The following is a 16,971-nucleotide window of genomic DNA, read 5'->3' as shown; positions in this document are numbered from 1 at the left end:
GCTCCGTATGCCACGGCAAACTGGCTGACACTGACGGCGGCGGTGCACAAATGCTGCGCAGCTAGCGCCATTCGACGGCCAACACCGCGGTTCCTGGTGTGTCCGCTGTGCCGTGCGTGTGATCATTGCTTGTACAGCCCTCTCGCAGTGTCCGGAGCAAGTATGGTGGGTCTGACACACCGGTGTCAATGTGTTCTTTTTTCCATTTCCAGGAGTGTAGTAATAATGTTATTTTGCTTTATTTTATACCGTAGCGATTTTATTATTTTACCGCACATGGGTGTAGAAATATAATTATAGATACAAAATTTGGCATATTGGAAATACGATGTAACAGGCCATTACGTATAAGTAAGTAGTCTCTCGTGGAGTGAGGGTATGTGACACTGTTGTCGGTGATTCATCTGTCTGGCAGGGGCGGTGAGCTTGGAGATTTTTTGGTATTGTTTAGAGGAAGATTAGACTATGATACTTCCTCGAAAGTCGAGGTCATTTGAGACAAGGCTGGAGGGGGACGAGGAATGGAAGTCTGCATGGTGTAGCAACTGTGGCATGCCCTTTGAGATTCTTTAGAATCTACTTTACGTATCAAACACATGTCAACGATTGCCTTAATTTGTAAGGATGTACACCATTTTCAGAGCACATATCCACTGAAACGACTGCCAAAAAGACCTTTAAGGAATTTAATCCGGTCAAGGCGACGATAATTCCTGCAACTGATTTACTATAGTGTCGGTATCTATTTGAAAGATCTGAACAGCATTGAATAGTCTACATTTTTTATTTAAAACAATCAATTTAATCTTAATAAAGTTGTTTAAAACTTAGTTTTCCAACAAAAGTCTTTTGCAAGCAGAACCTGATATACAGGGTGTAACAAAAATTGTAGGACACATTCCTCACACGTAGACGAAGAATTATTTCATGTTAGAACTTATTTTCTCCAACTCATTAACACTAAAATGAGGAGGGGCTCCACTGAGCATGACATACATGTTTTGTCGAACAGCTAAAGTCACATCTGCTAACAGAACATTCCCTACGAAATTATGATAACTTTGTCTCTTGAGCCCGAGTGGAAGAAAGTGAGGCCCGACCAAACAGCCGTGAACAATGACGGACCAAACATTGACAAAAAATCTTTGTTGCTGACTTGCTTGAACAGTTGCTTGAGGATTGATGTCTGCCCATACATGCTGATTGTGAAAATTTACAATCTGATCTCGTTGAAACGACGCTACATCTGTGAACAGGCACCGTTGCACTAAAATTAGGGTTGACACTTTGTTGAATAAACCATTCGCATAACTTTTTTTAAATTTGAGGTAAGATCATGTCGGACCAAACTGCTGAGGTCATCGGTCGCGAGGCTTACACACTGCTTAATCTAACTTACGCTAAGGACAACACACACACCCACGCCCGAGAGAGGAACAGAGGACTCGAATCTCCGACAGGAAGAGCCGTGCGAACCGTGACAAGGCGCCTAAGCCGTGCATGAAAATCAGCTGCTGATAGTGTCTACACTCACAGTGTCTGGTAGGGATGCAGCTGCTCCTAGTGTAACACTCGCCAGAGAGTAATGTTGTCAACATTCAGTGTCTTGTACTGACTCTAGGGTCTTCGTCAACTGCAAGAAGAATTGTCACCTCCCACTGAAGTGTCCCCGTCCTTCTAGGCCTCCCCCGGTCACGAATATCAGAATTAAATGCTAAGACGACGATCATTGGCTTCAAATGTTTTCCTGTTTGCGCTCCTTCGTCCTGGAAATCTGTCCTGGTACAAACACTGAGGGTGAGCACCACCGCTGTCAGCCAGTCCATACATGAAAAGGGCATGTGCCATCTCTGCGTTTTTTGGCAAATTTCCATTGCACGAGCCAAGTCTGTGATCAACTCTACGCAGTAGCCCGTGTGCTTACAACGGTCGTACTGATCGCCAGAATAGCTGCTGATGTTATCTGTAACAAGCAATGGCGAACGTCGCATGGCAACACAGAAATGTAAAACAAAACACTGTCTGTGCTCAACGTAACCAGACGTCACCTAGAGTGTCTGTTCCCCATTATTCGGCTTCTAAATAACAGAGTCGGTGACGGATGGATGCATAGAGAAGGACCAATTAACTGGCCTCCACGCTCTCCGGACCTAAATCCACTGGACTTTTATTTATGGGGGCATTTGAAAGCTCTTGTGTATGGAACCCCAATACAAGACGTTCTACAAGCTGTTCAGACTCTCCGTGCCCGTATTATGGAAGACTTCGAAATCATACGGCAATACTCCAGGGATACGCCAGCGCATCCGAGATTCACTACGATTGACAGCTGCTGCATGTGTCAATGCCCAGGGCACACTGAACGCCACCTGAGGGAAAGGTTTGCAACTGGTATGCTGTTGCTTGCCGTTCGTGTGTGTTTTCCATGGTTAATGAGTTGGAAAAAGTGAGTTGTAACATGAAAACAAAACGTTTCTATACCATGTTCATGTAACATAATTTCTTTGTCTGGGTGTGAGGAACGTCCTGCAATTTGTGCTGTACATTTTTGGTACAGCCTGTATATACTGCGTTTTTTTTCCAGTTTCAATAACTGATTTGCAGTTAGTTCAACACTATGTTTACGTCGGGCATTTTTTTCGAGGCCTGTTTCAGTTGAAGAAATGTGGAATTTGTTGTGGGGCATCGTGGGACATTCCCGCTTCGGCGCCTATAATTTCATGAAGTTCCGATATGTGGCAGCGCTATACGTAGCCTTCAAAATGGTCTCTGTAACGGAGGTGCGTTCCAGGCACAGAGCTGTCATTGAGTTTCTTTTGGTGGAAAACCGGAGCATCAAAGATATTCATAGGCGCTTGCAGATTGTCTACTGAGACACTGTAGTGAATAAAAGGACAGTGACTTGTTGGGCGAAGCATCTTTCATCATAGCAACAAAGTCGCACAAACCTGTCCAACTCCCGCGTGCCGGCTGGCCGCACACAGCTGTGACTGGTGCATTGTTGCAACGTGCAGACACTCTCATTCGAGGTGATCGACGGATCGCAATCAAACACCTTGCTGCTCAACTGGACGTCTCTGTTCATAGTACTGACACACTCGTACGTGAGGTGGGGTGCTCAGAGGTGCGTGCTCGCTGGGTTTCTCGCAGCATAACACAAGACCAATAAAGCGACTAAGGATGCACTTCGTGAGGAGCAGTACGTGGATGTAGTCATGTAAAATATACTTCAAGCGTAGTAGATGAGAAACAGAGCTCAGCTGCGAAATCAACTTTTTTTTTCCCGAAAGCAGGTTCATTTTTTTACCGCTTTAACTTAAGTACTAGAGGATGTCAAATGAAAATCTTAAAATTTTGTACTTATTTTTATTGAACAAAAGTGGAACATAAGTTTATTATTTTTCGACATAGTCTCCCTGTTGTTCAAAACACTTCCTTCAGTACATAGAAAGTGCACAGACTCCTTAGGGGGGGAAAAAATCTTTTGATTGTGTGCACACTCACTCGTGCACCACCTGATGCACTTTTTCGTCGGAATGAGATTTCTTTCTCTCATTGCCTCTGTGAGTGGTCTTAGGAATCACTCAGTGCGAGGATTACTGGGTATGGCAGATGTGGTAGAATGTTCTGGAGTGAGCTGCTGTAGCATCCTCTTGCAGGCACTTTGTGAAACTTAAGTGCTTCATGAATCATGTTATGTGTGAAGCCATGGCTAATGTCCAGATTTTCGGCAGTTTTATCCACCACCACCCAGCGATTTTCCATCATAGCGGCTTCAACTGCTGCTGTAGACTGGTATCACAGTGGAGTGTACCTTTCCCAGCTGATGAGCGTCTGCCACAAAAGTCACGCCATTCCCGAATTTTCTACTCCATTCGTATACTTGCTGTATGCTGCAATGATAATCATTGATCACCCAATTGGATCTTCATTTACAAATGGTTTAAATGGCTCTGAGTACTATGGGACTCAACTGCTGTGGTCATTAGTCCCCTAGAACTTAGAATTACTTAAACCTAACTAACCTAAGGACATCACATACATCCATGCCCGAGGCAGGATTCGAACCTGCGACCGTAGCAGTCGCACGGTTCCGGACTGCGCGCCTGGAACCGCGAGACCACCGCGGCCGGCGATCTTCATTTACCAATGGATTTCAATAGGCTTAGTATATTCACTGTTCAGAAAACACAAGGCAGGACGCTGTTCCTTCTTGGTCCATGTCGCAAGGGGGACAGCCATTTTGAACTGGTACTGTGACCGTGTTTCTCCTGTTTATAGTATACCGCCGCCTGTAGGGCATTTCTTACATCATTGATAACAGTACTGTCAACTTACAGAACTGTGGCGCGAAATGTCGATTTTTAATTACACTTTTAAGGTTTTCATTTGACTCCCACTCAGAGTTCATATAAGATTAACGTTAGTTGATTGCAAACAGTGGCTGTACAAATAACTTCTAACAGCCTTTTTGCTATGTTAATTTGTCTTCCTTCACCTGCTCGTATAGCATAAGCCACATTGCACTAGTTTGTAAAACACAGAGGTAAGTTAGACCCGGGTCAAATCTATGCCATTTTTTAGGCGGTTTGCCACATTCGTTTAGGTAAAAGCTGGCCTAGTACCCAAAATTCCTCCTTAGAGCAAACAGTTAAAATACAGAAACATACAGAGCGAAGTTTACACGGACAGATATGCAATCTACTTCATTCCACTCACCTTGATGCCTGTTGCGTCGGCAACGGCATCCGCCACAAAGTTAAATAATTTGTCAAATTCAGAAAAGTTGGACCGTGTCCTAGACGGAGTAAGCTTTAGGGTAACGAAAGAGGCTATATCTTGCCTTGTTTCTGATCAGTAAAGGTCATACTAGATGATGATATGTATAGATTACCATGTGTGCATAAAATTGATGGTGTAGTCTGAGCTCTGCTTTTTGCCACAGTTTCGCAGAAAGCAGCATCGGCGGCGAGCGGGACGTGTGCTGGTCGCTATCAGCCATCGAGGTGAGCAAAGTGGAGAACAACTCCGCCGTTGACTGGAGTCGACAGAGACCGCACCTCGACAGCTTCGGTGTCTACCTGCTGTACCCTGTGAAGGAGTTCCGCGCCTCCGCAACCTACCCGCTAACGACGTCAGCCGTGGCGACGACCGTCAATGCCACATGCTGGTACCAGCAAAGGTTCGTAGACTGCCTCAAGAGTTTCCCTTTTCCATCTTTCTGTTCTTTATAAAAGGGCGTAGTCTACTACTGTCTGTATATCTAGCTGGAGAATTCCTGTGTGCAATTGATGTCTGGTCGGAAAGGGTAAGACTGCAGCACACAGGACAAAAAATTAGCGTACCGTGTAACGTCACACCTAGCCTTGATGACAGCCACTATTTGGCACGGAAGAGAATCCACAAGTTTCTGCAGATACGTCATATCCAGTGAGCTACCTAATTACTGCCATATTGTTAGCTACATACCACCTGCTGTTCCAGACAGCACCAGACATGTTCTGTAGGATTAAGATTTCATGATATAGCGGACCAGCCGAGGCGCGACTGGATGCCTAAGTGTTCATCAAACCACGAACATGTACGTACAGCCTTGTGAACATAACTATTATCATCTTGCAAGATGGGAGTGTCCACAGTATTTTCATCATAACAAATAGAAGAAAGGGCGACACTTGGTCGTCAACAATGTTGAAATAAAAATCCTGGTTCATATTCACTGTAACCATAACACATTGGAGACCAGCCACTTAGAAGAATATCAGACCATGGTAACTGACCATTTATGCTATTATCTAAAGCGTAACTGGCACATGTGTAATTGATGTATCTTCAAGAGTCATACATACTACACGAGGATTTAGCCTGTTTCTATTTCTTTGATATATTCCAAATTTTAAAATAATTGTGACGAAAAATATAATTATCCTTCCAAGAAAAAAGTATGATGTGAGATATTGAGCAATTTCTCTCTCTTGAACTTTCAAAGTAAACCTAATGCTCCGTTAATGCGATCACATATCGGCTCAGCCATTCGCGACTTCAGCTTTTGCATTCACTAATATTTCTTTCGAAATAATTCTTAAAATTGACAACAGAAGAGAGCACCAATCAAGAGACAGGTTGCGAGACATCTGTACGTTGTTCTCGAGGGAGATTAGTCCAGTTTTCGAGCGATAGGGGGCTCGCACGTCGAGAAAATCGCGGCCTAACCTATACCCTAGAATAGTCCTTTTAAGACAATGTTTTGCCCATGCTATGTTTGGGCTTTATCTCGAAAGTGTCTGAGTGGCCCCACATCATGACATGAAGAACATTCCCCAAACATCTCAGTATCACCTTTGGCATGAACTACGTTCTCCCCAGGCAGCGGACTAAACGTCTCATTGGGCCGTCGGCGTACTCGTCAAAAATGGCTCTGAGCACTATAGGACTTAACATCTGAGGTCATCAGTCCCCTAGAACTTAGAACTATTTAAACCTAACTAACCTAAGGACATCATACACATTCATGCCCGAGGCAGGATTCGAACCTGCGGCCGTAGCGGTCGCGCGGTTACAGACTGAACTGCCTAGAACCGCTCGGTCACAACAGCCGGCGAGTACTCATCGTCTTGTATCACTTGAAGAGGCAACCTCCCGGCTCCTTAGACCACACTATGCGCCTACGGTCAGTTTCTGGTGGGTTTGGTGCGTTGAAGACTTTATATTCTGTTGTGAACAATGGTCTTTTACAAGGTACCCAACTGCAAATGTCTATTTCATTCATCCCACTTCGCAGTGTTCGCAAAGAAGCTGGTCGAGATTGACCTGCGTTCATTGAGAGCGGCAACTCGTGCCGTTGACATATCTTGACACTCTCCCGTCTGTCAGTTGGTATATGTTTACGACCATTGTTCTTACGCTGTGTTATATTACTGCGCATGGTACATCATTCCTTGTAGATGTAGGGACAGAGGAACAAACATCCAAGTGGTGCGATGACTAATGATGACTAGGAGCAAAAGGGTACAGACCCAGCTGTTTACTGGACCTGTTGGACAAGCTTTTTGAGAGGTTGCTAGCAGACAGACTGGCTGCACACCGAGTCCTGTGCGGGATGAGTGATAGACAATTCGGTTTTCAGTCGAGGCGATCGGCGTCTGACGCAATCGCCCTGGCTGCGGATGTCTGTGACTCTGCCCCACACAAGTGCATTGTCGGCATCATGATGGACATCATCCTGCCTGCACGAGAAGGAGTGCCGAGGGCCGCTGTATGGTTGTCTGAGGAACTATTGTGAAGAAAGGGAGGTCTGGCTATCGGCCCCTAGCGGCAAAGTCAGCAAGAAAATTACCAAGGGGTGTCCTCAGGGCTCCATCCTGGGGCCACTCTTTTGGGCCATAAATATGGAGCCACTCTTAGACGAACTAAAGAGCAGTGAAGATGTGCTAGAGGTCATAGCCTACGCAGACGACCTCCTCCTGCTGGTCAGAGGCCGTAGCCGCGAAGATTTAGAGCCAGAGGTAGAGAGAGCGATAGCAATATGGACCACATGGTGTCACAAAACAAAAATGGCCATCGCACCTAACAAGTCCACCTACTCAAAGGCCAACTACTAAGAAATCCAACAGTTAGAATAAACGGCTTGTCGGTTTTCAGGCGCCGAGAGGCCCGATACGTTGGTGTAATCGTCGACGAGATGTGGAACTATGCATCACATATTGACACGGTAACACAGAGATCACTAACAGTACTAAACAATTTAATCGGAATTGGACACAAAAGATTCCGTCTCCCACCTGATCTAATCAAATTGTATCACAACAGCATTATTACATCCATAGTAGGTTACGGGTCAGCGGTCTGGGCACACATGGCCGTAAGAAGAGTGCAGCGGAATATGCTCCTACGTTCAGTAGGCGCATATAGAACAACTCCGGGAGGGGCACTTTTAGTACTAATGGAGTTATGTCCATTGGACATAAAAATAAGGGAACAGGCCACTTGGTATTGGATAAAGAAGGGCAGAAGAGAAAAAATTGAAGAAATCATGGGGGTATATGTAGCAGATAAACCAAGTATTAAAAGAAGGGGGACTGAATTGTGGCAGGATCTTTGGAATAACGATGAGGCAGGGCGAAGAACACATGAGTTACTTCCAAACATACAGGAACGTAATTTAGGGAACAACTACCAAACAACGACAAGCACCACTTGCTCAGGCAAGAAGACACTTTTAACGTCCTGAATAACCTAGCAGATGCAATCTCAGGCAAAGTCCTCAAAGAGTACCTGAGAAACAACCAATGAAAAAACACCAGACTTAGACTCCATACACCTTCCCTGTTCCGCCAGGACATGGACTTGGCCAGCCGCCTCACGGCTGGAACCCGCCATGTTTTAGAATTAGGTTGGGGGGGGGGGGGGGTTAGTTAGTACATCATCACCGGACTTGACAACGCACCGATTATGACAGTAGATATGGATTAGTTATAGGTTCAGAATTAGGATAATAAGATTAGTATAGAACTGCAGCGACCAAGTCATAGGCCAGCCCAGTGCAGGGGCACTCCCACTGGGATTAGCTCAGTGGAAAAGGCGAGGAAAATTAGGTTTGTATTTTCTGGCACACCTGTGACGCTGCACGTAGAGTAGTTATAGTAACCTGTTAAAAGTAGTATCCAAGTCTAACAGTAGCAGAAATTTTCAATCCAATAATCAAAACACCATGCGTAGTAAATAATAGTAGAATAATCCCCATAGTGGTGAAGGTATTATAGTATTAACCTGTAGTGTTAGAAAGTAAAGCTGCAGATTGTAAATTGTAATAGTTAAAAATAGGACCTACTAATGTATTTAGGTAGTAGGTTAATTTGTGTAATAATAATGACTGAATAAAGAATTTAAAAAAAAGGTTTTACTAAGCAACCTGGAGGAACACTCACAATGTTGGTTCCGTGCACAGGTACTAGACGGCCGAAAGTCAGCCATATACAGCATTGGCGCGGTACATGGAAACAGCATATGATGTTCACAGTGAATGGTGACAATTTCAGGCGTTGTTGCTATAATCCAAAAAGACTGTTGTCTGACTAACTGTCACAGTCGCTGGAAATGCGACGTTGTTTTCACCCAGCATGTTGTTTTCATCCAGCAGTCTTTGTGGATGGCACTCTCCCTTCTAGTTGGATATGACGTTGCCCTCTACCGGGAAACACGATATCTAGAACTAGAACCAGCAATAGCCTCTGGCGACGAGATAAATATTGTATCGTATACTTCAGGCACTTCCAAGAACTCTCCCTCTACAAGTGGAATGCTTACTGGGAATCTACAGACACCGAAATCAGAAGCCGTACCTTGACCTTACAAATTTCTGCTAATATTCCCCATGGCGTTTCTTTCCTGCGGTAGGCCTTCTCAGACGTCATATCCGCCCACATCTTAATCAAATCTATCCATCCTCACCAACACATAATGATTTCATGGTCAGTGAACCTCCTCCATGAATCCTATTGCTCCCCTCTGCAATCTCTTAACAATAAACGTTCACATACCATCGATACAAACAGACATACATCAGAAACATACAAACTTCAAGCAAACGTCGGAATTGTGCCAAACAAGCATCAGTATTCACGCTAACATAACAAATGCTGAGGACGCACACAGGAGCGTTCGTTTTAAGCGCCCGCGGTGGTGATAGTCTAGCCCAAGGAACAGATCACGGCTCATGAGTATTAGGTAAACGGCAAGGCACGAGAGACCGAACACGCGATAGATTTCCCTGCCACCAAGACACGTCGCATCCGCGCGCACGGAACGAAAGGAGTGTCTTGGCGAAAACGCTCACTGAAATGACGTATCCTGGATGTTTAGCGTCACACTATCAAGAAACGACACCGAAACTGCCAAATTGAGTGCGTCAAAACGAGCCCATCGCCGTTTAGAATACTTTTATACGCCCAAAAACTTCGCAACTTACAACAATATTAATAACTGCCATTCACGCTGATATATTTGTTTGAGACCCTGAGATGCTAAAAACTCAAACGAGTTGGTAAGTGAAATATGCTTGTTTATACTATAAAATGTGAGCCCTATACTTCAGTTAACTAAATAGTTTTAAAGCTATAAGCAACAAATTCGTAATTTTGGAGTAAAAAAAGAAATTAAGCCGCAATACATAGTACTCCACAGTAATACGTTGTAGTAACATCCATTTTCTATTTCCTGCCTTAGTGATTTTATAGTATTCAGTGTTTTAATAGTAATATTTAATTTACTTAAATTGGTCATTAATAAAGACTGCCGGCCGGTGTGGCCGAGCGGTTCTAGGCGCTTCAGTCTGGAACCACGCGACCTGCCTCGGGCATGGATGTGTGTGATGTCCTTAGGTTAGTTAGGTTTAAGTAGTTCTACGTTTTGGGGGACTGAGGACCTAAGATGTTAAGTCTCATAGTGCTCAGAGCCATCTGAACCATTTGAATAAAGACTTTTGCCATGTGAGTAACGCGCATGTTTTGCAAACTCCGTGGGCACTAGGTGAAAGGTTGCAAAAAAGATTTGCGATAACTCATCTCTTAATTTATACATTAATTTATAAACATGTTTTATTTGTGTAAAGCCGGATTTCCACAGGCCTGAATTACTTACAAGTGCATTCCTCCACCACTACTTGCGTAAGTCAGTTTACATGCGGATAGGTTTGCCATAGGTCTTGGAAAATCAGGACTGTCTCGAATTTGAGTACTGTAGAAAAGACCTGTCCAGCTGAGTAAAACTCCCGCTTTTTAAAAAGTAATCTCTTCATATAGATATCAAGGAAATACAATTTAAACACCCACCCGATTTCTGTAAACTTCGATTAATTTCAATGGTCGAGTCTCAAAAGTTTTCGATTACATTTTATCTTAGCGAGAAGTAAGTAAACTATCAAAATTATCGTCTCTCTCTATGTTCTTCTGGTGTCACCAATTCCTTTTCAACTAGAGTACTGGAAAGAATCTTGTTCAACGTTTTATGTTGTAAGAAGAAGAATACGCTAGGAATCCATTACATGCAGTCTGATATTCTTAAAGTGGTCAGGTTCACCTAGTGTATTTAACATTTTTAAGGCCATGGCAACAAAAAAGCGGAAAACACCAACTGAAGATGAATGCACCAGATAATTTCCGTCAATGAAAAGAGGTCGACGTGAACCTGAAGCGGAATGTGAACTCCGTGAGATTTTTTGTTTTCTCTCTTCCTGGTCGCAACGCCAATATGCAGAGAGTGTTCTCATTAACGGATTGCCCCAGAAGAGCTCATATCTCTTTTTTAAGTATGTGTTTGGCCACTGCGGGGTTCAGACCTTGCTGCTTCCTGTTCCGTACTGCAAGTCTACCTTCTTGTCATTTTTTTTGTTTCCTCTCTACCTTTCCGTTGGATTTGCTACTTCTTCTCTAAATTTTGCAGACGTGCTGATGAGGCAGGGATGGTCGCCTCATGTGTGTGTGTGGGGGGGGGGGGGGGGGGGGGGGGGGGGGGGAGGACGTCATACACCTGCATGGTGGTAGCCCCACCACAACCCTATAGGGATTGCACTGTTGGTGCCTCTGTTGGAAACTCCCCATGCAAGCCATGGAGTATGTGCCCATCATGGCTGGGGCATGGGGCCTCCAGGCAATGGTTTACTGGCCAGGTACCCATTACTGTGGCTGGATGGGGTCCATAGAGAGAGCCCCTGTTTGGAGTGGATGGTACCATAGTGAAAGATTGGCACATGAAGTCAATCAAACTTCCTTTAATTGGTGGCCACCCAGCCCCAGTAGTCTCTTCTAGGCCAAGTCAAAGGCAGATTAAAATGTGGGGAGGCACGACCCCAAGATGTTCCCTTCCCTGGCTACACCATGAGAGGAACGTAGGGCTTAAGGAGAAGGCGAGAAATACTCCTCCCACACTTAGTTTCTTCTAGGACGGACAGGCATTCCTTTTTGTTTAAAAAGCCTTTGTCCTTCATAGAACGTCTCGAGAACAGATTTGGGGAAGAGGCAGCGATTTCAGAAATGAAAAGTGGCTCTGTTCTGCTTAAAATAGCCTCCCCCATTCAGTCATGAATGTTGCTCGTCTGTGACAACCTGAGTCGTATACCTGTAACAACTACCTCCATGAAAGTCTGAATATGGTACAGGGTATCATTTTCCACTGAGATCTCCTTTTACAGACTGATGACGAGTTCACGCTAATTCGCAGTGATAAGGTGTGCATTTTGTCCATTGTGTCCATTGGGGACCAAAAGACAATTGAGTGGATATCAGGGCCTTCATCTTGGTCTTTGAAGGTGGTTCGTTGCCTGAGAAGGTCAAGGAGATAGTGTATCATTGTCAACTATTGTGTTTCTCTAAAAGACCCTGCTCTAGCTGTTCAGTCATATATGATTTAGACCACCCATGTTTCTTTATCTTCTACGATAAATGACCGAGATCATCAATGCCTATTAGCGTCAAAGTCATTTCACACTCCATTTTTTCTTTTGCAAACAACAAACAGGGAAAAAAGTACAATTTGTTTGTGATATCATAACTAATTATCCAATCAACTTTCCCACAAATGACCTGTTTGAAAATTCTTACTTTTTTTTTACTTGTATTTTTATTTTTCTTTTACGTCGGTATCTCAAGGTCCATGATACGGAGCTTATCTTCAAGTGACATGGAAGAGAAACCACTCACCCTAAGCCTCTGCACTGAGTTATCGAACATATTGACTTCACACTTTAAACACTGAACACAAGAATACTCACATTTTGCACGTCGGACGAGCCGAGCTTGTGAGCTGGCTGTACACCTCTGTGGGGAGGTTTATATATATTACTAAATAATTATCCGCCACAGAGGCAGGAGACTGGAGAGGAATAGCAATGGCCCATTGGCGAGGTTCAACAGCAGAAGAGGGAACAGAGGCTCTGGCGGATCATCAGGACTCAGTTTGAAGCAGGATTCATCACTGAAGACAGTGCTACTCCAGTCAACGAATTTCCAGGCCGAAGACGTTCCTGGTAACACCTGTCACCCACCATATGGCGGGCCAGGTGTAATGGTCTGGGTTGCCATTTCATTTCATAGCAGAACCTCTTTGGTTATCATCCACAGCACCATTACAGTACAGCAGTACGTCGACGATAATCTACTGTATAACCCATTCTGTTGCCCTTCATGGCAAGCCACCCTGGGCTTACATTTCAGCAAGGTAACTACCACCTGCGTACGTCTGAAGTAACTGATTTCTTCGTGAATGCCAAACCCTACCTAGGCCAGCTAGGTCGCCAGATCTCACTCTTCACCCCCCCTCCTCCCCCCCCCCCCCCCCCCAATGAGAACGCTTGGAGAATTATGGGGTCCCTCCAACCAGCTCGGGAATTTGACGAGCTTAGACGCCAATCGGATAGAATTTGGCACAGTATCCGTCAGGAGGACATTCGAGAACTCTGTCAATCAATGCCAAACCAAAGAACTGCTTACATATGGGCCAGAGGTAAAGCAACACATTACTGACCTGTGCAATTTGTGAATCTCTTTCTCTTGAGTAAATAACCCAATTTCTCCGAAATTGTAATCATTTGCTTGTCTGTACCAGGTGACACAAGCAAGCCGTCCTCTGTAGTTCTATGCTTCCCGCATACGTTGGTGCCAAAAGGGTTGCATCGTTGCTGCTATCCAAAGGGGAAGTGCACCTACAAGTGAACGTCCACGAGCTGTGCCGCCGTCTGCGTGCGTTTTCCTCCTGATTCTGCTCTGATAATGTCGCATGGTCGACTGTTTGTAGTTCGAGTCATGTCTTAAAGTCATACAGGTAACAACTACAATGTACTCCAGTGAAGACACCGATATGATACTGGTCTATGGGGAGGTACACCGCAATGCAGCCGAGACCCAAAGGCTGTTCAAATGGCTCTGAGCACTATGGGACTTAACATATGTGGTCATCAGTCCCCTAGAACGTAGAAGTACTTAAACCTAACTAACCTAAGGACATCACACACATCCATGCCCGAGGCAGGATTCGAACCTGCGATCGTAGCAGCCGCGCGGCTCCGGACTGAGCGCCTAGAACCGCGAGACTACCGCGGCCTGACCAAAGGCTGTATTCAAAATGTTTTCCAACGTAACATCTACCTTCTGCGCATGTTGTTAAACGAACAGAGATGCGTTTAAGAACCGAGGGAGCTTTCCAGGTACAGATTGTCGTGAAAAAACAAATCCGCGATACACCCGCTCGTGCCCGGAACGTTATTGAGTATTATGGAGCACATCCCACACACGGTAGGCATAGCTTAAATTTAAAAAATAACGAACCTGTTATCGTGCTGTTGCATTTAGGTTGTGGCATTATTTGCACCTCAAATAGTAATAATAATAATACTATTAAGGTCATTATTATTAATATTATGAATTTCATCAGATCTCGCCCAATAAAACCTATTTCTCGTCGTAATTAGGTCAAAGAAAAACTGCAGAGGACCTGGGTATATCGAGGTCTTCGGTACAAAAGATTCTGGAGGAACAAAAATGGCATTCCTTTAAGCAGCACCTTGCTGTTGTTCTTGTTGTAGTCTTCAGTCCTGAGACTGGTTTGATGCAGCTCTCCATGCTACTCTAACCTGTGCAAGCTTCTTCATCTCCCAGTACTTACTGCATCCTACATCCTTCTGAATCTGCTTAGTGTATTTATCTTTTGGTCTCCCTCTACGATTTTTACCCTCCACATTGCCCTCCAATAATAAATTGGTGATCCCTCGATGCCTCAGAACATGTCCTACCAACCGATCCCTTCTCCTAGTCAAGTTGTGCCACAAACTCCTCTTCTCCCCATTCTATTCAATACCTCCTCATTAGTTATGTGATCTGCCCATATAATCTTCAGCATTCTTCTGCAGCACCACATCTGTCACCTCTGCTTTACGTAGTACATATAAAAAATTCTGCTGGAAATACAACGATTTATTTTCGCTTGGCTTGTTAACCATTTGCAACAGAAGTGTCGTGAGTGGCAAATTTTGAGTAAAACCTACAAATTTCTCTTGTTGCCACGTTAAAATTTGTTTCTTTTGCCAAAACACAGCAGAATTTACAAAACGTCAAAATGTTGTGTGTCAGCACAACAAACATGTTGTGCTGACACAAATGCGAGAGCATTCTGAAACAGTGGTTTATTAAGTTTATTAAGTGAGGAATGGAGGAAAAGTAAGGCCAGTAGCTTCTGAAAAAGCACATCCTGGTACAAAATAAACACGTAATGTCTTCAATTATGTTGTTCCCAAAGCCATAGCATTTCTCATTTCACCAACTATCGATTGCCCTTAAAAATTAAATTATTTCATTAAAAAGTCTGAAATCAGTGGAATAATACGATAGATAATGAAGTTTTGTATAATAAACACAAGGCAAAATACTATTCTCTTTGCTTATTATCAATTGCCAAAATCTCATTTGGATATTTCAAACCATTAATGAAAGATGAGGAATGTTGTGGGTATTTCAGTCTGGTTTTATCAACGACGTGACGCGATCGCAAATGAGTGAGCTACGTCAGATCAGTTTTCTCGAGATTGGTGACAGATCGGTAGCTCTACCCAAGTCTAAAGAAAAATTCGACATGTTAGCCAAATTTCATACACAGCAATATATTATGTAATATGCAGCAAACGCAAAATCATAGAGACATTTATTTTTCATTGCAACTATTAAAAGGCAGTTTTCTTACGAAAATAAGGATGAACCCATTCCACGGGAAGAGAGCCGCTTAAGGGTAACCTACTTCTATGTTGTGGCAGACTTCGTTATTATGTCTTTGAAAGAAAGGTTTCAGCAGCTTAGTAACTGCTGTGACTTTAGTGTTATTTTGACACTAAGAACCTGGCAAGGGTCTTGCATACGAATTGTAATTGTTATACCCTATGCTTCCAGAAACTGTGAACACATATTTAGAAATATTTCAGTAGGCTACATCTTTGAAATGAACGTTGAAGACGTTTTCCCAAGTGTAACTACTGCGTTAAGAATATTTTTGAGCATGCCAGTGTTGTCGCTTCTGTGGAACGTAGCTTTTCCAAGTTGAAGATCACTAGAAACTATCTCAGATCTTCAGTGAGCAACGAATAGCTAAGAAGTCTTCCCATAATACGAGTGTTGTCCATAAAATAAGATCCCCAAGAACCTGCATTCGTGAGGAACGCTGTTACGCCGCATCTATTTCCCGCCCCGGCGAGTTGTCTGCGACGATCAATCTTGGCTTGGCGGCCTTAGAGACGGAGCGTCCACTGACGTCTCATGCCAGGTGCGCATTACAGGCTGTGATTTGTTTTTTGCGTGCAAAAAAGACTTCGCCAATGCACATTTATTCCCAACTGGATGAAGTTTATGGAGAAACGTGTATGAGCGTAAACGTGTGCGGAAATGGTACAGAGAATTCAGAGACGTACATACAGACGTCCATAATGAACAACGTTCTGGACGGCCATAGGTTTTGGATGAAACGATTGCGAAGCAATGCTGAAAGATCGAAGGGTGATGGTTCGGGAGCTCTGCGAGATGATCCCTGATGTCAGCAAGACCAACATTGACAAAATTGTCACAAACCATTTAGTATATTTCAAGGTTTGTGGGCGGTGGGTCCCGAGAATGCTTACGGAAGACCACAAACGGAAATGTGTGGAAATGGCCTGCGAATTTCTTTGGGCTTATGCAACTGATGGCGAGGAATTCTTGGATTCTGTTGTCACTGAGGACAAGACCTGGCTCCACTACACAAACCTGGAAACGAAACAACAATTCTGCCAGTGGAAACATCCAGCGTCTCCGAAGCCACGGAAGTTTAAACAAACGCTGTCTGCCAGCAAAGTGATGACGAGCGTGTTTTGTGACAGGAAATGGTTATTGTTGCACGAGATCCTGCCTACCGGTAGAACAATCACTGCGGAGTGCCACTGTGAAAGGTTGGAAAACATTC

The 16,971-nt window shown here is 44.1% G+C and overlaps 1 protein-coding gene across 4 annotated transcripts in view; it reads left to right on the top strand.

Moving 5' to 3' along the window:
- Nucleotides 1-16,971, top strand: part of LOC126331691 (toll-like receptor 2 type-2) — a 170,454-nt gene that overhangs the window by 97,430 nt on the left and 56,053 nt on the right. For all 4 annotated transcript variants that reach the window (XM_049996515.1, XM_049996514.1, XM_049996517.1 and 1 more), the window contains exon 3: nt 4,946-5,182. In XM_049996515.1, coding sequence (XP_049852472.1) covers nt 4,946-5,182 — 237 coding nt within the window. The remainder of the gene's footprint in view (nt 1-4,945; nt 5,183-16,971) is intronic.

This window comes from Schistocerca gregaria, chromosome 2 (genome assembly GCF_023897955.1).
Source record: "Schistocerca gregaria isolate iqSchGreg1 chromosome 2, iqSchGreg1.2, whole genome shotgun sequence".
Classification (NCBI taxonomy): domain Eukaryota; kingdom Metazoa; phylum Arthropoda; class Insecta; order Orthoptera; family Acrididae; genus Schistocerca; species Schistocerca gregaria.
This window is presented reverse-complemented; position numbering and strand designations above follow the sequence as displayed.